Source organism: Prionailurus viverrinus, chromosome A2, assembly GCF_022837055.1.
Source record: "Prionailurus viverrinus isolate Anna chromosome A2, UM_Priviv_1.0, whole genome shotgun sequence".
Classification (NCBI taxonomy): domain Eukaryota; kingdom Metazoa; phylum Chordata; class Mammalia; order Carnivora; family Felidae; genus Prionailurus; species Prionailurus viverrinus.
In genome coordinates this window covers 30,361,674-30,389,108 of record NC_062562.1, presented here as the reverse complement: position 1 = coordinate 30,389,108, position 27,435 = coordinate 30,361,674, and the positions used below count along the sequence as shown (strand labels likewise).

At 40.9% G+C, this 27,435-nt stretch overlaps 1 protein-coding gene across 1 annotated transcript in view; it reads right to left on the bottom strand.

Moving 5' to 3' along the window:
- SYNPR (synaptoporin) overlaps positions 1 to 27,435 on the bottom strand; it is a 310,558-nt gene that overhangs the window by 114,544 nt on the left and 168,579 nt on the right. Inside the window, exon 3 of the mRNA XM_047849818.1 lies at positions 4,727 to 4,851. Within this exon, the coding sequence (XP_047705774.1) occupies positions 4,727 to 4,851 (125 nt within the window). The remainder of the gene's footprint in view (positions 1 to 4,726; positions 4,852 to 27,435) is intronic.

The following is a 27,435-nucleotide window of genomic DNA, read 5'->3' as shown; positions in this document are numbered from 1 at the left end:
AAGAGAGAGTGGGGGAGGGGCAGAGAGAGAGGGAGACACAGGATTGGAAGCAGGCTCCAGGCTCTGAGAGGTCAGTACAGAGCCCGATGCGGGGCTCGAACCCACAGACTGTGAGATCATGACCTGAGCTGGAGTTGGACACTCAACTGACTGAGCCACCCAGGCGCCCCTCCTTCATTTGTTATAAGCGTGGGCATCCTCCACGCCTGAGCCCTGTGCTCCTGGTCCTACATCTCTCTTGGTGACCTCCCTTCTCCCAGGACTTTCGTTTCACTGCATGAAGATGACTCTTTAGAACCCCAATCAGGCTTCACCTCTCTCTCCTTACATGGGGCTTTTAGCACAAGACTCCTGGATAGAAAACACCTCCAAATGCATGTTCAAATTCAAATCTATATTCTCTGCTTCAAAATCATTTCCCTTATTATTCTCTTTTTATCATCGTTAACTCCTTCTCCCTAATTCAATTCCTTAGAAATTCAACGTGTTCTAAAATCTTGCCCAAAACTACCTTTCCATCTCTATCACTTTTCTCTGTCATATTTTTTGCTCTACTCACCATGCTTCAAACAGTCTGAACATTGTTATCTTCAGTTTTTATTCACATTAGAAGATCATATGAAATCCAAAAATTTGCAATTGATTTTCTGTGTGATGCTGACCAAATTTCTCTCCATTCAGTCTTCTCAAGCAATGTCATGGTAACTTACCTCACCGGTTTGGTGTAATGATTACAGGATATACATGAAGGTGGCCAGCAGTGTTTGGTGCATTATGGGCTTGAGATACGTATTTGCATATTTATTCATTCATCACTCAGACCCATCAGAACTCATCTTTGCCATGAAAACCTTTTCTCCCATAGCCCCCAAAGTCTCTCTTCTAACCTCCTTTATCTTTCATTTGACATGAATCAGGTATCCATGCAGAGTGTTGATTAGCATTCTTTGACTACACTTTCTGCAAATATATTAAATTCCTTCTAATAAAAAACCTCTACTTCACACTTCTGTGTATAAAGAAAGTACAAGAAATTTTAAATCCAGACCCCCCTCCCAAATTAGCAAATAAATTGTTGTTGTTGTTGTTTTACCAAACTAGCACATATAGTAGATGAGAAAATAGCTATTACTTGCTCATTTTAATCATGAATCAAAAGGAAGGCTGGATGATAGTAAAAGGATATACTGCTGAATGTAAATTCCTTCTGATGTGAATCAAAAATATGTACATGTGGTGGTATAAAGGAGTCACATACTTTGGCATATTTAACAGAAGCAGCACGTGAATATTTTGTAAATTATCTAGCATTTTTTTTTTGAGAGAGAGAGAGAGAGAGAGAGAGAGAGAGAGAGAGAGAGAGAATCCCAAGCAGGCTCCATGCTGTCAGTGCAGAGCCCAATGCTGTGCTTGATCTCACAAACTGTGAGATCATGACCTGAGCCAAAACCAAGAGTCGGACGCTTAACTGACTGAGCCACCCAGGTGCCCCTATCTAGCATTTTCTAAATTGACTTCATCCCACATCTGATAATCTGATAAGTAAGTGAAGTAGCTTTTTTTGCTCTGTCATTTACAGACTTGGCCTTAGAGTTCATTGTCTTCCTTGTGTTTGCAATAAACTGAAGAGTTAGAAGCTGCTGAATCTCTTATTTTATTTCTAAGATTATGGTCAAATCATTGGCATTGGCTTGTAAAGTTTTAGGAGAAAATAACTCTTTTAATGATTTATATCATTAGCACCTTACTAACCCAATTTCTTCTGAAACAAATGACGTCAAAATAATCTGTATAACTTCTAGATGTGTTCACTCACTATTGACATCTTCCCTGAGAAGATCATGGCATAACATTTTATAGCATCTAAATGTATGAATGAACTTGCAACTCTAGTAAAACAGGGTCTCTCTGGAATGGTACGTGTATCTCCTAGATGGACACAGATGGGACAAAAGTGCAAGACATTCTGTGGGATGGGTAGGCTAATCTCCATTCCTAACTGGTCGACACTAAATGTTGTACAGATGTGGTAAACAGAGTGGGAAAAGCTTTCTTGCTTTCTTCTAGAACAGTGGGTTTTTATAATGCCTGTAGGGGACTAGGGCTCTAAGGAGATACTAGAGATTCTGCAGCAGGGGATGGGCTGTGTGTGTGGCAGAGAGAAGGCTAAGGAGGACCAGCTGGATGGTTCAAGTCCCTTTCTTTTTTTTAAAAAAAAAATTTTTTTTTCAATGTTTATTTATTTTGGGGACAGAGAGAGACAGAGCATGAATGGGCAAGGGGCAGAGAGAGAGGGAGACACAGATTCGGAAACAGGCTCCAGGCTCTGAGCCATCAGCCCAGAGCCCGACGTGGGGCTCGAACTCCCGGACCGCGAGATTGTGACCTGGCTGAAGTCGGATGCTTAACCGACTGCGCCACCCCGGCGCCCCTCAAGCCCCTTTCTTAACCTGCTTCAACTTTCTCAGGGACTCCTGTCCATTTTATATATGGAGCTTTTGGGCAAGGTAGTGTTTGGAAGAAAAGTTTCTGCTACTGAAAAAATAATGGTTGGTCATCTTTGTTTCAAAAGCCAAGTAAAAACATCTCAAATAAGAGGGCCACTGTGCTCATAGGTGGCAATAAACATTTTTATCCAATTTCTTCAGTTGCCTTTTATTGGGCCAGGGTAATATGTCTTGGGAAGAAAATTAAGCCTAATACTGGAAATTGTTTGCTTAAAGTGTCTTTTCAAATTGTACACTTAGCCAAGGATTGCATGAAATTAAACATGACCCTGCTCTCCACCCTCCGAAGCCCAAACAACCAGGCCCTGTTTTCCTGTCTAAACAGGTCTCTTGATCACTCTCTTCCAGTTTGAGAGACAGAAGGACTTGTGTTCAACGTTTGGTGACCTAATGATGTTCAAATCTTAAGCGACAGACCTTGAAGTCATCTGTTCCTACCACTTTTTTTTTGGTACGAAATCATCATAGAAGGCAATGCAGACCATACAATTTCACGACTAATGTTACTATGCATGCTACCTCTCTTGTGCAGCCATTGACATTTCTTCTCTCCTCTGCTAGATCCCAGCCATTGGTAGTTCTTATCTCCACTCCTAGAACCAGCCATTCTGATCTCCTATCCTAGATCCCACATACTGATCCATGAGTGTGCAGTGGCTTCACCTTTCTCCCTAATAAACCAAGGAGTTCCTCCAGAACTTACAAGTGTCAAATACCCCCAACTCAGCCTCATTTCTACCCACACGTGTAGCTCTTTACACCAAATTACTAGGGGTCCTGTGCTTAGTATTTCTGAACTTTGCACTCTCTTATTAGTGTGGAGAGTGTCTACTTGAGCACAGGTGTTTGCAACATTTATCAGTTCTACTTCTAAAAACCCTTTGGTATGTTGGTATAAATGCCACTTCCCATGATTCATTGCCTCTAAGCTGAGGCACTTTTGTTTTAGGCTAGGGAAAGTCCACTAAATCAATATAACAAGGATGTGTTCCATGATATACAGATCCTCTGAGATGCTCAGTGAGAAAAGGTGTCTGCGGTCAAATGTATTTGGGAAACATTGTATTTCTCTTGGTGATTCGAAATGGGCATTAGAAAAGCAGAGTGCTAAGAAGTATTTCTTAAATTTATTTGACCACATAATTTTTAAATGATTCCTCACCCTTTCTCTCCCTCCCTCCTTCTTTTCTTCATTAAACATTAAATATCTAGGGCTCCATGGGAAAGATTTTGGAAAACACTGTACTCTCCTATTTAAGAAGAGTTTTCAGGCATCAGTTTATACTTTTCTCTGTACTTCCAGAGCCAGCACCATGTCTGGCACAAGGTGATTACTCGATAAATGTGTGTTAAATAGAAATGAACAAGAGAGTGTTCCGAAACATTGTGCTGAAAGTTGTTTTAAAAAATAATACCGGTTATTTGATGCCAAGTATTTGGGAGTTTTACAGAAAGAAATTATTTTAAAATTGAATTCAGTTCATCCACTTGGGTATATGGGTCAGAATCACAAGATATCCAATGTGGAAAAAGCCCTGGTAGGTGTCTAGTCATCTACCAGACACATATAAGGTACCTTTCAGACTGAATTTATAAAGAGATTGAAAGAATGATCTCGGGCAATTTAAGTAGAGCAATAGAAATATGAGATCTGGGCTCAACCCAGGGAGGCTCAACCTTGACTGCCATGTACTGGCTGAGGAATGTGGGCAAATGTGTATGTGCCTCACTTTCCTCATTTGTAAACGCTGATAGTAATTGTCCTCCTTTCAAAAGGACTGAATGAGATAACCAAGTAAGCAGCTAGGTATAGTGTCTGGCAGATGGAAGCAATATTAGATATTAATATTATTAAAGGCATTATCAACCAAGATTGCACAGTCAACATGAAATTAGAGGTGACACTAATCCTAGAGAGAATTCGGAAGAACTTAAGATAGGAAATAAGCATGGGGAGGAGGGAATTGTGTATCTGAGGTCTCCTACTGACAGCTCCGAATACTGGGCCAACAGTATCAATGTTTTGGAGAAGAGTCAGTAGGACTCACAAATCCTCCCTGAGTGGGGTGGCAGGTGGGCATTTACTTGTTTGGGTGTTCTGTGGGTTCAGACAGACTCCTCTCTGTTAACCCCTAAGTCTCTAGAAAACTGCTTATCTTTTGAGAAACCACAGAAAGAAGAAGGTGCCTTCTCTATGAGCATGAGCCGCCGTTCCCTACCTGAATGGGTAGGCAAATGCTATGTCAATGCTGAGGTTACTTTCCGTCTTGTTGGCACAGTCCACACTCAGCCGCAGGCCTCCGGAATAGCCACCGCATGTTGCAAACGCAAAGATCGCAAAAAGCTGTGGAGAACAAAGAAGCAAGAAAGAAGAGAGTCATTGGAATGATGCTAATCCAGTGAAATACATCAATCAGAGTTCAGTGTCTGAATTGGGAGAGGTTACGTTCTTCCGAAATGTGGCATTGTGTTTGGTTCAGGCTGGGAGATGGAAGCCAGGAAGAGGATGGGGACCGCGGAGGTGGTGTTTGAAAAACTAGTCCGGCAAACTGGTGTAACTTTGCTTGGAGAAAAACTGAACACGAGGAGAAAATATCCGTGTTTGACTGTGTAACGAGCCGTCGTGCCTCAGAAAGTAGAGATGTAATCTCACATCAAAGGATCTGGAAAATTACACACTAAGGGATTAATGACAGATATCTCCAGGTGGGAAGAATTCGAGATGTCTCCTTGCTTTAATTTGCTTGCCTGTAACTTCTGCAATAAACATTTTTATCTTTTGGAGTACTATAGGTTTTTTTTTTAAGCCATAGTAAGAATTTAATTTTTTTAAATGTTTATTTATTTTTGAGAGGGAGAGAGAGACAGAGCATGAGCAGTGGAGGGGTAGAGAGAGAGAGAGAGAGAGGGAGACACAAAATCAGAAGCAGGCTCCAGGCTCTGAGCTGTCAGCACAGAGTCCAACGCGGGGCTGAATTTACCAACTGTGAGATCATGACCTGAGCTCAAGTCAGTAGCTCAAATGACCGATCCACCCAGGAGCCCCAGAATTTAAGACCTAAAGGGCTGAGGGAGAGTAGGTGAGTATCTAATATGCACTATTTCAGAGCACAAGATCTCAGTATATGTCAACCTCAAAGCCTCCCTGGTTGTTAAAACTCTGTGTTAGTTGCTCTATGTCAACTGTTAAAAGGTTCAACTGGTTACCAATTAATGTCATAGTCCATCTTGGGGTAGAACATGGATCTGTGGAAATTAGGTACTAAAAATTAGGAGCAGGAAATCAGGGAAGTCTTCAAGAAAGAAGATATATATCTGGGAGGTTAAGGATGGCCTAAGATGAGAAGCAAATGCTCAACTTTGCTTAGTTTGGCTAAATTCAAAAGTATTTCCTGCTCATTTCCAAAGAAAGTCAATCAAGGGCACTTAACAATGCCTCATGTTGTAATACTCCCATTTATTTTATTTTCATTTTGGAATTCAGCTTCTTTAGGTGGTCTGGGGTCCCATTAGGAATGCTAGCCCACTTTACACAGAAAACAGAATTATTTTTAAGGGTTAAGTGCATGGGCTCTGGAATGAGACCTTGGAAAGGTTGCTTCATTTCCCCATGCTTTGGTTTCCTCAACAGTAAAACAGCATTGATAACAACTACACTGGGTCATTCTGCGATTCATCACATAAAACAGAAAGTTGCTGTGGACAAGAAGGCTGCTGGAACTGGCAATGTCACCAAGTCTATTCAGAAAGTGAGGAAGGCGAAGTGAGTATTATCCATAACATCTGCCATGTCAGTCTCACTCGGTGGTGAAAGAGTATCAGGGTTGTTGGTCTGAGTTGGCCGTCTAACTTTAATAGGAAAAGACTGGTTAATGATAAAACCTTCAAAGGTAAAGTAATATTTTGTGGGCCATTTTTGTTTCTGTGTGTGGCAGTTTTAAGTGATTAGTTTTTAAAACCAGTATTTTAAAAATGGAAACAACTTGACCAAAATAAACAGTAGATGTAGTAGGAGAAAACTATGTTTATATGTGTTAATCTGTGTAAAGCATTTAAAACAGACCCTGGCACAGGATATGTACTCAATAGATGTTAATGAAAGCTATTACTGTAAATAGATATGGATGAGCTCCTTAGTAAGATGTTCTAGGCCATAAAATAGGAAATTTAGACTTACTCCCTAGCTAAATCTACATGACCATCGGCCCCAGGGACCCAGCATCCAAGCGCTCCAGAAATGCTGATCTGTTTTGCTTTGTTTCTCTTCCTAATTTGCCTATAGGATCTGAGGAGGCGTTGAGAAGCTACCGCAATCCCCATTGCAAGCTGGGGCTCGTACACATGGAACACCACAGCTGAAGGGAACATGAGTTTTATTCCTGTGGCATGCATCTGCTCACTTCTCAGGACCGAATGCTCTCTGTCAGCTCTTGCTGTCGGTAGGAATAAGGAGGAAGTGATATTAACTGCTCCGTGCTTAAATCTAAGTTGCTTTATATAATCCTGGATGTCTCAGCCTTTTGTGCCATGTCAGAATATTGCCTTTGGTAAGACTTCTTCCAGAAGAAAGAGTGGAGTAACGGAGCCCGGAGCTCTGTGGTGTGGCTATGGAGATAGGCCTCTCCCTGTCCAAGCTTCCTCACCTGTAACACATCCTGTGTATCTTCTTGAGTCACTGAGAGATTAAATGAGATTGAATATGTATTTATGTGCAGCCCCTTTCAATTCATGCAGAGATTTATGTGGAAGCTATATATATGCACTTTGATGGGGTAAGGGTCCCAAGTGTGTAATCAACACTAGTACACATAAAGGTCAGGAGGAATTGGCCATTCTTGCCATTATTAAGTGCTTACTATGGGCTAGGTATTGGGCCCAGGAATTAACATATGTGATATGATCTATTAACAACAATGGTGTGTGTGTGTGTGTGTGTGTGTGTAGCTTACCATTTCTATATTAAAGATGTCGCAGAATAGCATAATGGCTTCAAATAGCAAGTTAGACTTGAAGGGACTTAAAGATAAGTCCTGTTAATTTCAGTGCTTGATAGTTATAAGGGAATACCCTTGGATTTTCATCTTCCATTAAAGTCCTTTATATACAGTAAGATATGATTAGTGCTACCATGTAATGAACTTAACATGGAATGGTAATTATGTATTTAACTATTCAAAATGTTAGATGCATAGAAGGAAAGCGTCAGACTGTTAAAACCACACACACCAATATCTTTTCTTTTAATGTCTACTGAGCTCTGAAAACATAAGACATTGTATTTGAGTTGAATATGACACCTATGGGCTTTCTGGTTAACTTTCTCCCTTCCCCCCACTCGTCACTGATTAAAGGGAAATCATACTGTGTGACCGATATCAAATTCACATGGGTTTGGTGAGGATTAAACAGATAATGTCTGTACAACTCTGGGAGAGTCAGATCCTGCCGAGTGAATAACGTATTACAGGCATGGTTGATTCCATATTTGGGAGAGTGAAATCAACTCCTTTAGAGTGTATCAGCCAGGGGCCTAGTTCTGTAATTGGAATACATCAAGACAGAGTGGGGAGAGGGGGCTGAAAGCTCTTTGGCGGGTCAAAATTCCCTTGGTGTTGAAGAAAAATGTAGAGTGTGAGGGAATCCGGAAAACGCTCTCACGGGTTCCCCTCCCAGAGGTCTGCCCAGCCACTTCTCCCTAGGTGGTTGGGCAGAGCGGTTTTGGAAGTCAGGCAGAACTCGAGTTTGAGTCCAATTCCTAGCCGTCTGACATGGAGCAAGTTATTTAACTTCCAAACCTCTCAGTTCCTACCTCTCCTAAATCAGGACTAATCCATTGGTTCATTCGGCAGACATTTAATGGTACATTTGCTAGGTGCCAGCCGGTGGGGAACAAAAAGTTAAAAAGGAGAAAAGACAAAGAAAGCCCACTAGCGAGCCCACTGCTGGATCGGGGAGACAGAGAGAATATACAAATGAAACAATTACAAACTGTGTTATGTGTTTTGTGGGGAACAAGCTCTTCTAGACAGGGAGTTACACCTGAGGAAAGTCACATGTAAGCTAAGACCCTGAGGATGAAGAGGAAGCCATGCAAAAAGGAGGTGGGGAGTGGAAGGGAGTGCCCCGGGCAGAGAAAACGTCTCAAGTGAAACCCCCAGAGAGGAAAAGCTGGACAGTGCGAGGTCAGCATGTCAACTGCCCGGTGAAAGAGGTTGAGAATAATACTATTCACCTCACATGACTTTGTGTGCTTCAGCTGAGATAACATATGTAAAGCACCGGGCTCACAGCCCTCAACAAACATTGAAGTGTCTTCTCCTTCCCCTTCTTCCTCTGCTACTATTACTATTTATTACTATTGTTATTAGAACTACACTCGTGAAGACAGAGAACTCGAAAGGAACGTTCACTTGCCCCAACTCAGCTAGAGTTGGAACCAGAATCCTGGTGTGTGGACTCCCTGCGTCAGCATTCTTCTGCTTAGCTCTACAACAGCAGGGAGAACAATTTCTGGCCATCTGGGTGGGAGATAACTGTCAAATGTTCTAGTCTTTGCCCAGAAATGCACCGTGGTGCTTTAGTGGCCTGAGGTTCTCCATGTCTTCTGAGGGTCTCATGGGCACAGAATGGCAAGCTCACTAGCCAAGCAGAATGGATGGTTTGTGCTCTCTTTGTTCTCCTTCCTCTGTCTGTCCTTCCTTCCTTCCTTCCTTTCTTCCTTCCTTCCCTCCCTCTCTCCCTTCCTCCTTTCTTCCCTTCCTTTTCCCTCCCTCCTTCCTTTCTCATTCCTTCCTTCCTTCCTTCCTTCCTTCCTTCCTTCCTTCCCTCCCTCCCTCCCTCTCTTTCCTTCCTCCTTTTTACCCTTGATAGGGTGGAGAATTTTAGAACGAGGTTCTTGGAATATGTGAAGAGAAAGAAACTTCCTTAGCTTGACAACGGTTTCTCTGAGAGACCATTACAATTAGCAAGAGGAAAGTTTGTGTCTTGGAGATGCTTGACTCTGCAAGACTAATGATGCGAGATGGAAGAGGGAAAACTGTGTTATGTGGCCATGATGGAATGAGAAGTGGGCATGGGCCTTGCAAGTCTGAGGAGAGGAAAGAGCCTGAATTAGGGGACTGGGGATGTGGGGTGCCAGGAAGAGATGAGAGCGAGGAACTAGAGAGAAAGACTTCCATCTGAGCCTGACTTTACAGTGACCACATGCACCTTGATGAGAGAGGTGAAAACATGGAGTTTGTGTGTGTACATGCACACATGTCATTTCTCTGAACCCTGGGCTCTGTGTGTTCATCCTCAGCTAACACTGCATTTTTTCTGGCAATGCAACCTACTTATTCACCTTCCTAGACACTGGGGTCATAACCCTGGGGCAAAAGTCCATTTACCCAACCAAGGGAAATTACAAGACCTCTGTGTTGCTATCTTCCCTCAAGCTTCCAATTCTCAAACAAAGCAGACACCTCACCCTCTGGTACAGTCTAAGATAATCAATATCATAACCACTGGCCCAATCATTCACTCCCCTTGAATTCAGGAGACAGAAATAAATCTCCTGAAATGAACTCTCATTTCAATACCGTCCTGGATGATCTACAGCTCTGTTCCTAACAACAAAAAATTATTCTCTAAATGGACAAAATTAACCAGCAGAGATTTCCCTGGCATGCAGACTGATTAGAAATAGATTCAGGTGAAAGAGACAGAAGCATTGCCTTGCACTTTCTGGCTTAATAAGCATCCATAAACCAAAATCACCCATAGCAGGAATATCTTTGCACAGTTAATGATAACCAAAGGTTTTGTTCCCTGGAAAGAGGGCAAGCAGTTCCCTCCTTGGAACTAATTGAATCACACAAGGAATATCAATGAAAGATGCTATTAATCCTTCTGGTTAATTTGTGAGGCACAATTGAAAGCACTAGGTTGGAGGACAGGAAATCAGGCTGATTAATGGCTCTCATAGGGACCTGTGGTCTGCAGAAAAGTTAGGGAGGGGACATCTTCCATGACCTGATACACAACCTCAGGCATGAATGATACCTTGGAAGAATAAGTGAGAGTAAGGACACTAGTATGAAAGGGATTGGAAAATCGAAACCAAGTGTTGGTATTCATATTGCCACTGAGCTATGTGTGCTGACAATCAGATCTCCAGGGCATAAAGCAATGGCATCTAGTATTTGATTTGCCAATTTCCATGGTGTAAAACTCCCATTATGGCCAATTCCAAGCCACCCTCCTAATACCTCCAAACTTGATTGGAAAGAGAGCTGCACAGTCAGCTGAGTTCCAGCAAACCACTGCTCCCAAGGGACTTTCCTTGCTCCCTGGGGCAAGAGCCTTGGGCTTCTTTCATTGATTGATCCTTCTTCGTTCATATTTCCTGTTACTTCATATCACTCACCTTGGGCTTACTGCATAGTAAGTACTTCACTCTTTTTTTCTCGACTTCAATTATTCACCCTTTCATTCATTTATTCACTTAGTTATTGTAGCAGAGGCGGTTGATGCTTTGCCTATATCCCCTCAGCTCACCCTAGAGGCCACCTGCAGTGCAGCTTCACGGGAACAGTCTGATCTGTGCCACCCCAAAGGCTTCCCCCTCCAACACCCAAGCCTCACTGCTGAGGACTTTCTCAGGAGGCATGAATATGCTCAGCCTTGGGACTGGGGCATGGTGGAAGTCCCTTCGAGTGAATTCTCTGCCATCTTGCAATTTTCAATTTGGGATGGAAATTGGTGGATACAACCACCTCTGTGGGGAAACTCTGAGGTGTGTTCAGCATAGTTTTTCAGAGGCTGCCCTTTGGGATTGAGTCCCCATTGCCCATTAATATCCATAGTGGGCGTCCCTCCACAATGTCTCATCATTGTGCTTCCTGGCATCACCTCTCAAGTAAACTTTGTGAGCCAAATTTCTTGTCTCAGGACCTGCTTTGGGGGAACGCAACTGAGACTGTTATCAAACCCTGACCAAGGACCTATTACTTTTCAGGCACTGCAGTGTGCTCTAGGAATGCCTTACTAAAAGGAATTGTACCTCCTGACCCACCTTATCTCATTCCTCTCAGCTTCAAGCTTTTCACACCCTCATCTCCCCAGCCCTCTCTAAATAAGTTGAGCTACTGTGTAAAAAGGAAGTCTTCTTTGGGCACATTATCCAGAGTGGGCTTCCTGACCTTAGCCCCCACCCCAGCTGGCCCCATTACTCCCTGTCTTTGTTTGCTTGTTTGTTTTTATGTGAGCAGATGTTCTAAAATCTGTCATTTTTGGCATTATGTAGTCACCTGTTTGTGTTTTGTTTGACCACTTCCCTGGGGAAAGGTAATACACTTGTCTTTGTCTATTGCTGGATTTCTATCACCTTGTGCAAGGCCTGGCATGAAGCAGGTGCTCCCTAAATACTTGTTGACTAAGTAAAGCTATTTCTCTCCTCCACCTCTAGGGAACTTGCTGTCTATCTGGAGATACAGACAACTGAATGAAAACGCACTCTGACAGTGTTTTACTGTGTAACTGGAACACACTAGAGGAAAATATAGCACATATTCTATGGTACATATGGTATGTGCTTGCAGAGAGGATTGGAGGAGACATGAGGACCAGCTGTCTGCAGAAATGGATAGCTAAGGACAAATCAGGAGAGCATGCCAGATTTATCCAAGTAAGAGGGAGAAGAAGAGTGTTCTAAGTAGAGATAGCAGCAAGTCAAAGAAAGAGCCTCAAGTGAGCAAGTGACGCACATTTGGGCTGTGCAGTTGGCACAGCTGGAGCAGACACTGCAAGCTGGGAAGAAAGGAGTTGACTGTTCCAGAGGTAGGCAGGGACCATCTAGCAGGGATCAGAAAACTATGGCCCCCGGGCCAAATCCAGCCATATCCAGTCACATCTATTCATGGATGTATACCTGTTTTTACACTACAACGGTAGAATTGCATACTAACAACATAGATCCTGGTCCACAAAGCCAAACATATTCACTATCTGGCCCTTACAGAAACAGTCTGTCATTGCGAAGAAACTCGGATTTTATGAGGGGATTGGGATTTCAGCAGGGGAGAGGCACGACAAATTTGCATTTCAGAGCTGCCTTTGTGGTGGTTGCCATGGAGAGTGTGGACTGAGACAGGGACGGACTAGGGTTGGAAGACCAGCAGTGTCTTACTTCTCTGAGGTCTACAGACCCCGTGCCAAGAGGACCATGTTCCAGTTTCCTTTATGTCACTTGCTGCACCAAAACATCATACACGGCTCATCAATGTTACCAAGTGAATGAATATATGAATGAATGGGCAAGAGAAGATGAGAGAAACCTGTATTTTGGCACTGAAAACAGTAGTAAACATTATGATGATAATTGTAACAATAAAACAATTATATTTGGTTCTCTGTGCCCATCTCTTCAGTAAGTATATTATTTACATTGGTGTATTTAATCCTCTTAACAATCCCCTGAAGTAGAGACACAATCCCCCAATCCCTCATTTTATAGATGATAAAACTGAGGTTAAACAGCATGCCCAAGGTCACACTGGTTTTTGGTACGTAAAGTAGTCATGGTTTGAACTCAGATCTGCCTTTCTCTAAAGTTTATCTTCCTCCTTCTCAACTTTCCCAGGGCTGTGACAGGGGTCTCTCTTGGCCAGCACATGCTTTGCAAAGACTAACGCAGAAATGTCAGTGATGGGCATTTTAAGGTGTTCTCCATCACATCGATACTCAGAAAGCCAAATGAGGATTAAAGAAAGCATCCATAGGACAAAGCCCTGATCATCATAATGGATGCCAGTGGTAGCTCATGTATTTTGCTTCAGCAAGCCAAACCTTCCCCCTGCAGCATCACAGGCCACCCGGGGAAGGGAGTCGGAGTCTGGCATGACAGGAACACTTCAAAAGCTTGTTGTGAGTAAGGCTCTGTCAATTACACTGCCCAAGTCCCTCCTACCTGTTAGCCACAGCAGGGCTGGTGGCTTGCTCACTTTCATACAGCGTCATCATTCAACAGTTTATAGGTTTGAAGGGACCCAATTCCCCTCCTCCACTTCCTTTGATGAACCCCTCTTTCCCCTTCTCCTTTTAGGATTTATCTTGGCCTGATGAGCCATTTGTCCCAAGAACCCCTGAAGAGCATTTCTGGGAACACAGTTGTTTATAGGAGCTGATTACACCACAACAGTAGCCCCGGAAAAACGAAGAATACATATTGTCAAGTTAGTTTCTGGTGCAGAACGAGTTTTTGATGAACTGTGGCTTCCCTCATACCCTACTTGCTACTCAGGAGGCCCCCAGCAAACGGATGAACACCTTTAAAACTTAATGTTCCATTTCTTCTCATCTTTGTCTAATTCTTCTTTCTTTTAGTGTGTCTTCTCCTGCTGATAATTGGATTTTTCCAAGAAAATTGACCAAGCACCTTCTTTACTATCAGTTTATGGTTACAGCAATATTCTGACCCAGTAAGGTTCTGTGAATAACCCTGTACAACCTCAGACAGGACATTCATGTGAAGATAAAAACTGCAAGTTGTCCCTGGAAGGCAATATAATTGGATCTTATTGGGAGGCACTGAAAGCTACCGTCAGAAAGCTTTCTTGCGTAGAGCTATGTTTTCTCCTGTCGTTGTACATAACTATCCGTGTTCTTAACCAGCACGAGTACCTTCCATACTGCATTCCATTTCACACCATCTGTCAAATATTGGATAGTGTGCCCTTCTAAACTTTGTGACTTGTGTGAAATCCTCCCAGGCAAGAGCGGCCTCACAGAATTGGTACTTCACACCATTACCTGAGGAATTCTGACCAGGTGCTGCAGAAAGAGAGCTCCAAATTACTTAGACAGTAAAAGAAGTTTCTGTTTTCATTGTCTTAAATGTGCAGCCTGGAGACTGGATCAGTTAGCAAAGTATTTGGTCACAGAAAATGGAAAGCTTGACCTATAGTAGCTTAAACAATAAAAGTTTGATGACGTCTGGACAGACATCTCTTTGGTTCTTCTGGTCTTTGCCTCATAGTCACAAAATGGCTGTTGTGTCCCTGGACAGGTTAGCTGTGTGGGAGACTGGAAAGTGAATATTCAACTTTCCCAGGCTCTGTAGGGAAGGTAAGCAAGGGGACAAAGGCTGAGAATGGTTGCTGAGTGAGTCAGTCTCCACTGTCTGCCATAGGAACTTATGGGACAGAGGGAAAGAAGTAAAACAAGTACTCAAGGCATTTTATAAAGGCGAGACAGCGTAGGAAAGCCCATTCACTAAGTGGTCATTTCCGACATCCTAGACAGTGCCTAGAAAATCCTATGCCTTATATGTAATAGGCTTAATTTAACACATGTCCGTAAATTGAAATGTAAATTTCTGCTTTGGTTTTATTTTCCATGATAAAGCCTGACAAATCTTTGAAGTAAAATGCACAGTTGAAATAGTAAAAATAAATTGGAAACAATCTTCATGCTTATAAAAATATAGAATAACCAAATAAATTCTGAGATATTCAATCAATGGAATATTATGCAATAGTTATAAAGAATGAAGAGCAGTATAGAAAGGTGTTCATCTTTAAAAAAATTTTTGTTACATTTCTCTATTTTTGAGAGACAGAGAGAGAAGAGAGAGACAGAGCATGAGCAGGGGAGGGGCAGAGAGAGAGAGAGACACAGAATCAGAAGCAGGCTCCAGGCTCTGAGCAGTAAGCACAGAGCCCGACACGGGGCTCAAACCCACGAACTGTGAGATCATGATCTGAGCCAAAGTTGGATGCTTAACAACCTCTGGGTAACCTGAGCAAAGTAATTTGAGCCTGTTATTAGATGGTGGTGCTGTTTTTAACTTCCATTTGGATGAAAAGATATATAAAATAAAAAAAAACCACTCTCTTCTGGAATTGTCTTCAATAATCCATTCAAATTATTTATGTTTGCAGAGGATGTAAATGGGACAACATTTTTGACCCACTTAGTTGTTAAAATATTTTGACAAAGTCACTCATTAGAATCAAGGTAAAAAACATTTCAAAATACACTGAGGGAACTTAGGATTCAAGTATACGGTCCATCAGCAAGTCAAAAAGTACGACTTATGTTTCATCAGATTCAGTGACGGCAATTATTTTTAAAGGAATCAACTCTAATTCTCTCATATCTGTCTTAATGGAGTCACACGAAAAAATAAAAATTCAGCAGAGCTTCTCACCCAGAACTGACACCACTTCTCTGACATCTGATTAGAGTCTTGCGAATTAATTTGTTGCTTATTGTAGTGTTTTTGAACTTGACATTTTTCTGTGATACGGACTTCCTGAATTTTCTTGCCTATCATAACCATCTCTCTACAGCATTGAAGAAAATCCTAATGGCACACTTCTGCTTGACAGGCAAATTAAAGCAAGATAAGCCAGGGAACATAGCCACCACTCTATAGTTCAGTAACATGTATTGAATATGTTGGCATGAAGTATTCTTGGCCAGAAGCCGTGCTTTCATGACTAGATTTTTTTTTAAGTGAAGGTAAGTCAAACTCTTATATCCCATTTTTCAAAAAGAGTCTGCCTTAGATACCACAACCAGAAAATTAAAGTCAAGTTGGGATTCTACTCCAGTTGAATTCACTACATTTGACACCTCTTCTTTAAAATCCAAACATTTTGTGAACTAGAGTTGTATTTGTAACCTTAAAGCAAATTAGAATAACACAGATTATTTTGGAAAAACAATATTGATCCTAACCAATTGAGTACATTCAATTAATTCTTTGTACTAAACTGCGTGGTCATTAAAAAAGAAGTTTCTCTCACTCTTTCTCCTTTTTAAAACAAAATTACTTTGTTGTAAATTCAGCTTCATCTTCATGAAAGACAAGCACAGAATCCAAAGAAAGAATAGTACAGTAGGTGATTTTGGTTTTTTCTTTTGCTTAGTTTTGTATTTTTTTGTGTTTTGTGGCTATATTACATAAAATCTAGGACTTAACCAAATGCAAGCCATGAGTATAAACAGGCATCATATTCAAGCTCATGATCTAAGAGGCAGGAACCCAGAATTAATCATAGAGCTACTGATGGTCAGAGAATTTTGAAATATGCAAATAACTATAAATAGAGATTTGAAGGCCTTCCCATTCTTCTTCTTCTTCTTTTGAACACCTCACAGGCAAAGTTGCATGTCTACACTGTTGATAACTTTATGGCATTCATGAACTTGTTTTGACTATTCTGAATTTTTTGACCATTTGATTTCCAGGTCAAAACCTCTGAACCTCTCAAACACGAAGCACTGAAGCATCTTCATTAAATCACCTCTGTCCTAACAGAGAACTTGCTACTCTGTATTATTTTGATTCCATAATGGGAAAAAAAAAGCAAACCTAAAACAGGCAGTTAAAAGGCAGCGTATTGTTCATATTGAAAAGTAGTATAAAGTAGAAGTTCTATAGGAGCAGTTTGAAGTAGATTTTAAAGTACTATTTTCTGATCATAATTCAAATCATAGTAAGAACACAACTGTGGCTAAGTAGACTTAGCAAGATTCTATTTGCGTCTGGCAGTGTGCTGCATGCTGTAAAAAAATGTTATCTCTGAAGGCTCATCACTCTGTGAAGTAGGCACAATCATCATCCCCATTTTAGGACTAGGTGAACCATAGCTTAGAGGTGTTAAGTGATTTGTCCAAGGCCACTCAGATAGGGAAATCAGATAGTTTGAATCCATGAGTTCATAACTATACTAAAAGAAACAACTAAAATTAAATTAATTGGTCACCGTTAGAGGGTACTAGTGAACAAACCCATTATTTTATTTTATTTTATTTTATTTTATTTTATTTTATTTTATTTTATTTTTTTAATTTTATTTTATGTTTATTTATTTATTTTGAGAGAGGGAGTGTGCACATGTGTGAGCAGGGGAGGGGCAGACTGAAGAGAGAGAGAATCCCAAGCAGGCTCCGTGCTGTCAGTGCAGAGCCCAATGCAGGGCTTGATCTTGCAAACCTGTGAGCTCATGACCTAAGCCAAAATCAAGGATAGGATACTGATATGGTTATAAACTATAACTATATGTGTTAACTGGTAACAGAAAAAGAGCCACAATCAGATATTATTAGCCTTAGTCTAATGGAAGAAGACCTCACCAACTGTAAAATATTCTTGGCCAAAAAAAAAAAAAAAAAAAAAAAAAATCAATCAAACTCTGAATTTGAGCAAGCCTCTCTGCCCAAATGCCCAATTTACCAAAAAACCCAGAAGAGCAGGAACATGTAAAATGACACCATAAGGATTAAACCAGCAAAATCCAGACCCTGAAAAACTCTCCAGGGGAAAACACCTTGTTTATTCAAGAACAACAAAAACAAACTACAAAAATGTACACAGAGAGAGGAAAATGTATAGAGGAGGAGATTGAAACAGAGGAGTTTACAGATTAAAAAGGTTTGAAGAGATATATCAATCTAATGGTGGATTTTTTTTAAATCCAGATTTAAGGAAACTATTAAAAAATCATGAAATTACATGAGACATTTGGGAATTTGTAGATACTTGATGATACAGACTTCTTGTTAATCTTTAAAATGTGCGATATGGTAGTATAGTGTTTTTGTATTCAATACCTTTGAGAGATACATACCAGTTTATTTATAGGAAAAATGATATGATGCCTGGGAAGAAGGTGTAGTAATAGGAGCATAAGAAGGAACAACACTGGCTATGAGTTGATTATTGTTGGAGCTAAGCCATGAGTAAAGAGAGGCTTATTAAATTATTTTGTGTCTAGGCTCCATAGCTCAGGGGTTAGAGCACTGGTCTTGTAAATTATTCTGTGTCTTTATGTGATTGAAAATTTCCATTATTCAATATTTTTAACAATTGAGATCATGTTATAAATGAATCCAGATATGACTGTATACGTATAGACAAAGTTCACTGTTTTTTAATTTAATACATATGTGAACAGTTTTCATGGTTTTTTAAAGATATTCAAAAATAATCTTAATTAAATTCCTGAGTGGTATGCTTTTGAAAGCAAGAAAGTCTCACCCTGTTCTATTATTATAACGCTGCAGGACTTAGAGGAAAATATATTCTTTTTTTTTTAACAAAATTTTCTTTCTTAATAATCTTTTATTGATTGTTCTAAGAACCCATTTAGTTCTGCCTCATTATAAGAGACCAGCTTTTTCTCATTATGTTTTAATGAGATGAAGGATCACCATAGCCTAAAGGACCATACATGCCATGTAAAGGACATTATTTCCTAGACAATAAGACAAAAATCCTCACCATTGTTCAATAATGTCTTCCTATTGATTAAATTCAAGAGGTAATAAAATATATCAAATTACTTAATATTTAATATATTTGTTTTAGTTTCTGAGTACTAATATTGTTAAATGGAGTTCATATAGGCCAAGCTGATAAGCAGAGACATAAATATTATTAGCCTATCAACTTCAGCCCTGCAAAACAGACTGCAAATATGGAGCCATCTAGTGATTCTGTGACTGAAAGACAGAGCGAGTGACCTTTCCTAAAAAATTTAGCTTCTGGCTCCCATATTATACAGATATCACTTTCTTACTCATCTAGCAAGATTAGAATACTCTCGGAGAGTCACCTTATTTGTTCATGGGAATTAAGTTAAACAAAAAAATAGTGACATAATTCTAAAAGATGGGACTCATATGGGCTAGAGAACTTTCTAAGTTCTTTGATGAATGTAAATAAAGAGCAACATGACAGAACTGTCATCAGGGTAAACACGATGGTTAGTTCATAGCAGGTATTTGATATTAATTTGTTGAACAGGATGAACTTGTTTTGGGGGAAATTTGATAGCTGTCTTCTAGGAAAGTCCTGAAGGGATGCTATGGGGAGTATCTGTGGGTTGGTATTCTACCTCAGTTTACCCTTTGGGAAGTTGTTGAAGGCTGTGAACTTCCTTCATAGAAAAATGAATATATCAGCACATATATTTAAAAATTATCACACAGGGGCGCCTGGGTGGCTCTGTCGGTTAAGCGTCTGACTTCGGCTCAGGTCATGATCTCGCAGTTTGCGAGTTCGAGCCCTGCATCGGGCTCTGTGCTGACAGCTCAGAGCCTAGAGCCTGCTTCGGATTCTGTGTCTTCCTCTCTCTCTGCCCCTCCCCTGCTTGTACTCTGTCTCTGTCTCTCAATAATAAATAAATGTTAAAAAAAATTAAAAAAATTATCACACAGATGCTGTGGACTCAGAGACCCTTTGAGGCTCTCTAATAGACCACACTCAGCTATCCAAAGACCTCAGGCTAAGACTCACTGCCCTTAAAGAGAAAAACTTATCAGAAACCACAGCTGGTGGCAGACCATCCACGCCTCCTACTAAGACCTATCCCTCACATGTATTCCAGTTACCTGTCAGGCACCTATGATCTCCTAGGCACTTTCCAGTCTCTCCCACTCCTTCCAGCTGTCTTCAATACTTATCATAAGTCACCTCCTTTAGAATTATGTTACTATCTAATTCCTTTTTTGTTGTTGTTGTTATTTCCATGTATACTAGAACTCTGCCTAATATGATTTTTGAGCAAGATCTGGCTACTTCTTACAAGGGGGCTAACCTGAATAGAAACCACTTCACTGAAAAGATCAACTACAACATGCTCCACAGTGAAGTATAAAGCCAGGGACTTTATCTTGTTTCCTCAATTATAGAAGAAAGTGACAGAAACCTTCTGGGAAACCCACTGGCACAAGGAAGACCTAAGTGACTGTATGTGGCATTGAGTACATTCCCCCTGCTGTTTAAAAATATGTATTTATTTATCTTGAGGTGGGGGGAGGGAGGGGATGGGGAGAGAGGGAGAGAGAGAGAGAGAGAGAGAGAGAGAGAGAGAGAGAGAGAATCCCAAGCAGGCTCTAGGCTGTCAGTGCAGAGCCCGACATGGGGCTCGGACTCATGAACTATGAGATCATGACCTGAGCCGAAACCAAGAGTTAGATGCCCAACTGCTTGAGCCACCCAGGTGCCCCCCAAGTCCATTTCTAATGGAATAAGCTGTCTCCAAGGAATGTAGTTGATGGAGGCCATGGCGGCTGGACTTGTATCTGCAGAGTAGAAAAGCCCCCACAGGAATGATTGAGCCCTACCTACACTCATTTCTCTGAGAGCCCTGGTTGTCATACACCAGCACATTTCCCCTTACAGGAAACCAAAGGCATGCCCAAGAGACCAATTTGAGACCAGTGAAACCTTAGGGTGTTTTGACTTCCTTAGCAGAGATTGGTTGGAAATGCATGTTTTAATGGATGCACACTGAAGTATGCAAAGGATACTTTCCCACTCTAATGTTTTCATTTCTTCCCAATCTTAATAGAGGTGAGAGGATATCACCCTTTGAGAGATAAGTCTCAGCTCATTTTATATCAATGCGTAATTTAGGAAAGGCATCTTTTATGATCTCTGTTATCAACAACTCTGGGAAGCGGGTCCCCTATGATCTGGGAATAAGGTGTAATACAGTGACCTAAAACAAAGGTTATTGAGAATAAACTCACACCACTGAATTCCAGGGCTTATTTGATACATGGCTCTTCAGGGAACAGTCTATTATCTAATGCAACTTTATCAGAGGTATGTGGACTTTCTTCTTAAAGTTTAAAAAAAATGAGCATCATCCTCTAAATGTAAGTATTTATTATCTGCCCACTGAGTGCCTGTGTGTCGGTGCTGAGGATAGATAGGTAGATAGATAGATAGATAGATAGATATATTGATGCCACTCTCTTGGAGCTGATACTATGGTGGGAACAATAAGCAATAAATTAATAAACAAATTCAAAATTGTGATAAAGGAGATAAAGGTACGAGCAGGTACAGTGACACAGAACAACAGTGGGGCCTTCTTAGATAAGATGAACAGGAAAGACTTCTTTAAGGAGGCAACACACAGGCCCAAAAGACTGAAAAGGAGCTAGTGCTGGGAACAGGTAGAGATGGATAAAGGGACAATCCCAGACAGAAGATTCTGAGAAGGGCAATAGCTTGGCAGGTTTGAAGAAATGAAAGGTGGCTGCCATGGGTAAGAAGAGGAATGGCATAAGTTGAGGTCTGAGGCAGGACCAGACAAGTCCTCATAAGTCCAGATGTACTACATGAAATCTGTTTGTTACTGATCTATGAGTAACATTATAGTAATTAAAAAAAAATTTTTTTTAACATGTATTTATTTTTGAGACAGAGAGAGAGCATGAACAGGGGAGGGTCAGAGAAAGAGGGAGACACAGAATCTGAAACAGGCTCCAGGCTCCGAGCTGTCAGCACAGAGCCTGACGTGGGGCTCGAACCCACAGACCGTGAGATCATGACCTGAGCTGAAGTTGGATGCTTAACCGACTGAGCCACCCAGGCGCCCCAACATTATAGTAATTATTAATAAAATACTCATAATCAAAAGAATAGCTAATATTGAAGGAGCATTTACTACATGCTGGACCTGAGTAAAGTCTTTTACATGCATTATTTGAAATGATCATCCCAACAGGTCTGAAAGATAGGTACTACCCTGGTTTGACATTGGGGAAACGGAGAGCCATAACAAGGTAACTTCTCTAACATCACACAGTGATTAAGTAGTAAAGCCGGTAGTTGAATCCTAGACTGTATGACTTGAATACTTAGCAAGATCCAGAGACATCCTCCTCTTGAATCTCATCCAAACCTAGAAGCATTTGAAGACAAGCAGAACGTGCCTTTGGAGTAGAACGTGGAGGGACCTGAGCTCCTTTTGAACTCATTCAGACTTACCATTGTATTTGGCAGATGCTGAAATAGAATCCAAAATCCTAACAGAACCAGTGGTCTGTGGGGAAAAGATCAGAAGCAACGTTCTTGATACAAGTCCAGAAAAAGGCCAGAACAAAGATGGAAGAAGGTGACAGACTTGCTCAAGTAAAAGGAGGAAGCTGCTACATTTGGCTTTTATCAGTTGATATGTTTATGTTTCTTGGATAGAACAGATAGACAAATGCCAAAGGGAAATGAAATAATGTAGAGCTTGCTTCATAGGAAGCATCTCTCCTTAATGGTTATGATTTTTATGTTGTTCTCATTTCTTAACGCCACAAGTCCAATGAAGTCTTGGGAATGAAACAATAAACCTGGTATGACATTAGGATTCTGGGCTTAACGAGGATGAAAAGGCTGTGTTCCTTTTAGGGACACTCCTAGAACCCATGAGTACAGCCTCATTTGAGATACACTCAGCCTCAGCCTGTGGTACCTCTTTCTGTCCCCTCCTCAGAGTCAAAACCCTGAGAGCCATCCTGCATTCTTCTTTCTCTCATCCTACTCACTCAGTCTCCTCGCTTTGCTGGTTCTGTGTTCTTAAATTTTATATTAGTGTTTATTTATTTTTGAGAGAGAGAGACACAGAATCGGAAGCAGGGTCCAGGGTCTGAGCTGTTAACACAGAGCCCAATGCAGGAAACTCACGGGCCATGAGATCATGAACTGAGCTGAAGTCAGATGCTCAACTGGCTGAGCCACCCATGTGCCCCTGTATTCCTAGTAATGGTAATAGCTATGTTCCCTTCTCCATTCACCTGCTGTTGCCTTTGTCCAGGCTACCATCATCGCTTGCCCAGGGTAAAGGTAATGTCTCCCATCAGCTGCACCTGCCTCCAGCCTTGTCTCAGGACATCCAGACTCTATTCTGCGCAACAGTGATCTTCTTAGAATACAAATTTGACTATGCTGCCTCCGCTTCCCCACTTACCACCATTCAATGGCTCTCCACTGCCTACCAGATAAAGTGTAACTTCTTAAGCATGGCACGCAAGACCTATGTCCTTGCCTCTCCAGCTTCTCTCTGTCTATAGTGAACAATGAATTACTTACAGTCATACCTCCTAACAAAAAATCTTGGCCATTCTTTGCCTATAAGCTCTCATCTATGCTGCTGTCATTTCCTAGAGGGTTTTCCTCATCTTTGTCTTTTAGACTCAATTCAAGTGTCTTTTCTTCTTCATGAAGCCTTCTTATATCACTTTGTAATTTTGTGGTAGACAGAATAATGCCCCCCCCCAAAGATGCCCATGTACTAATCTCCTGCCATATAAATACTTTACATGGTAAAAAGAAATTCACAGATGCAATTAAATTGAAGACCCTGAGTTGAGATTATCCTGGATTATTTGAGTGGGCCCAATGCATTCACAAAGGTCCTTATAAGAGGGAGGCAGATAGGTCAGAGTCAGAGAAGGAGATGTGGTGACAAAAACAGAGAGGGTAGGGGAGAGATGGATCTAAAGACAGCTGGGGTGCCTGGGTGGCTCAGTTGGTTGAGCATCTGATTCTTGATTTTGGCTTAGGTCATGATCCCAGGGTTGTGGGATCAAGGCCCACATCAGGCTCCACACTTAGTGTGGAGCCTGCTTAAGATTTTCTCTCTCTCTCTCTCCCTCCTATCATGCACTCTCAACTCTCTCTCTCTCTCTCTCTCTCTCAAAAAATAAATAAATAAATAAATAAATAAATAAATAAATAAATAAATAAAGATAGCTTAACCAGGCTACTTGTTTTGAAGATGGAAGAAGGGGCCACAAGCTAAGGAGTGCAAGCAGCCTCTAGAAATTGGAAAAAGGAAAAAGATTATCCCCTAGGGCCTCCAGAAGGAATGCAGCCAGGCAGACACCTTGATTTTAGGATGTCTCACCTCCAGAACTGTAAGATAAATTTGTGTTTTTTAAGTCACTGAGTTTGTGGCAATTTGTAGTAACTGTGATGATACTAAACTCATACATATTCCTGTCTCTCCTTCCCTCTATCACAGGGGAATATTGATCGCTCTGTCTTCAAACTTCTACTAGACCCTCTACACTTCATAATTCACATACTTTCCTCTCTTAACCAAAATGTAAGCTCTTGAGGGCAGGAACTGTGTCTCATGCATATTTATGCATGAACACAGAGCTAGAACATAGATAGCCATTCATTCATTCATTCATTCACTTGTTTGCTCATTCACTCATTCAAATATGTTATTTATTGAGTGTTTAATATGCACCAGACATTGCTATACTTAGTAAATGCATTAAAGAGCATAAACAGAGGCTTTCTGTCTTCAAGAAGCTTACAATTTGATGGAAGAGGTGAACATTAATTCAATAATCTCCAAAATAACTGGAGTTGACTGAAAGATGTGTAAAAGTGGATGGCATACCCGTCAGAGTGGGCAGAGGGGATGGAATATGTAAAGCCTCCATGGGAGGGTGGAGCAGGGTATATTGGAGAACCAAACTGGATGAAGCAGTTCAATCAGGGGCATTTTGTAAGACGTGATCTGGAGAGATGGGCAAGGGTTCGATGCTTCAGTGCCTTATGGGATCCTGCTCAGGATACTGACATTTAACCTAGCAACAATGAGAATTTATTAGAACATTTTAAGCAGGAGAGATGGATAAGCAGACTTGAATTTAGAAATGGTCACTCTCATCACTACATGGAGAAGGGCTTGAAGGAAATGTATGTGGGAAGGAGAGTGAAGAACAGTAAGACCTCTTATGGGAAGTTGCAATAGTCCAAGGGAGAGAGAGGGTTAAGAGTGAAGACGGAGAGAAGTATACAAATTGAGAGATATTTTGGAGGCAACATTGACAGGATTTAGAGCTGAGTTGGGTGTTGGTGGGTGAGGGAGGTGTCAAGGGTGACTTTATTGAATGAGAGAATACAGCATTTTCCTATAGTTTGGTAGCAGAAATCATTTTGTTAGAATTAAGATGCTACAGCCTCCATGTAAAGAACACTGGATCAGTTCAGATCAGTTTAGGATCTCATATTTCCATTCAGGCCCCTTAAGTATTAGGCTGTGTGCACTTGATAGATCACATAGCCTTTCTGCTTCCTCAAATAACAGATAAATTGATCTTCAAAAGAAGTAATGAAATTAAATTAGATATTTAACTCAATATAATATGTTTCTGTTGGAAATGTGTTCTATTTTGCCCATATCATGGTCTTATGAAATCTGGAAAATCCAAAAGGAAGATGTGATATATTTCCCTTTGAGGATAACCAACTTAGCTTGGAGAAGACAACACTAGCACACATGAATATTAGGATTACATAGCATAAAGCATAATTGCAGAGCAAATTATATCGTTCTGGCTAAATAAAAAACTGAGCAACAGGAAGGTGAGAAATTGTTGTGACTATTGCCTTTTGGCTGCTATAGGAAGGAGAACTTGGCCTTGGTTGTATGTGGTTTAGAGTTTAAAAGACAAAAAAAGGGGGGGGGGTGAAGAAAAACAGTGTGAATTAAAAAAACATAAGCCATTAAGGAGTATTAGTCGGTAAAGTGTCTCATTTCATTGAAATGTGAAAACCCAAACTGGTGGATAGTGGAAATAAATCTAGACAGGTAAGCCTGGGGCCAAATCAGAAAGTGGGGTGTGGCAGAGAAGTTTGATCTTGTATAGTAGGATATTGGGGAGCCATGTAAGTTTCTGAGAAGGAGAAAGAAGAGACAGGTAAAGATAGGTAAAGAATGTGCTGGAGATTTCAGATGGAAGAACAACTGGAAGCAAGGAAATCAAAAAGAAATCTGAGTTGTGTGGAGGAGAGACTGAGAGGTGCTTCAGTATGACTCTCCTAGAATTTGGTAGTTTTGCCTATAAAGAAAGTGGAGAGAGAAGAGTGTGGAAGGAGTATAAGGTTTTCCATTGAAGAGCCTGGGAAAATGACAGTTTTGCTGCCAGAAATGGGTTATGAGGAAAGGAAGACAATAGGTAGCCCTGTTTTGAAGAGGCCAAGTTCAGATGAGATTGTGATAATCAAGTGAGCATATTCTATAAGTGAGATAAGAAAATTGGACTCACGAATTAAGCAACACAGTAATAAAATGATAGTTGGGTACTCAATAGACTGCAAAAATGGTTATAATTCTTTGTAGCTACTCCCATCAAGAGATGGGTTCTCTTTCCCCAACCCTTGAATCTGTGATGACCTCATGACTTGCTTTCAGCAACAGAATGTGATGAAAGTAACTTTCTAGGTATATCAAGCCTAAGCTTAAAAGGGCTTGCAGCTTTCATGCTCACTCCACAGAACCTCGAGATTGCCATGAGAACAAGCTAGCCTCATAAGTGATGAGAGATAAGTTGCCCAGTCATTCACATTTTCCCAGCTGGCAGTTGGCTAACCCCTAAAGAGACAGCCACCTTAGTAACCAGAAAATGACCATAAATGCATCATGACTGAGCCCAGTCAGGACCAGCAGACATACTACCCAGGTGAGCTCAGGCCAAATTGTTGACCCACAGAATCTTGACCTATGTAAATAGTGTGGTTTCAACCATTAAGTTTTGGGGTATTTTGTTATGCAACAAAAGATAACTGACAGAGAAACTCTGAGAGAGAGAGAGAGAGAGAGAGAGAGACAGAGAGAGACAGAGAGAGACAGAGAGACAGAGACAGAGAGACAGAGAAGCAGAGGGCAGTGCTAAGTAAATCACATAAATTCAAGGAAGAATTAACCTAACTAGCAGATTTTACAAGATTTTATTAAAGCAGTAATTCAATTACCTCATCATGTATCAAAAGCAAACAAAGTGTTAATGCCTCAAATAACCTGATTTTCACAAAAGGTGCATGCATATTAGGATCAGGAGACAAGGTGAGAAAAAAAAATTAATTGAGGGTCTTGAAAGGAGAGAATGATTCATAAGAAGTGGGTTGACACTTCTACCATTTAGAGTGAACAAAGGCAAGAGGAACAAGTTAATATCAAATTTATCATGTCAGATGTCATCAGTAATACCCAAAGCATCAGCCAGGAGTAATCCTCCATTTGCCAGGCAGGAACCCAGTCAGGTCGTGGAGACTTCCTCTTTCCTGGACGAATGCTTGCTAAATATTCAATGTGTTCCAAATATGGTTTGAGCTCTGTGGGTCTGTGTAGTT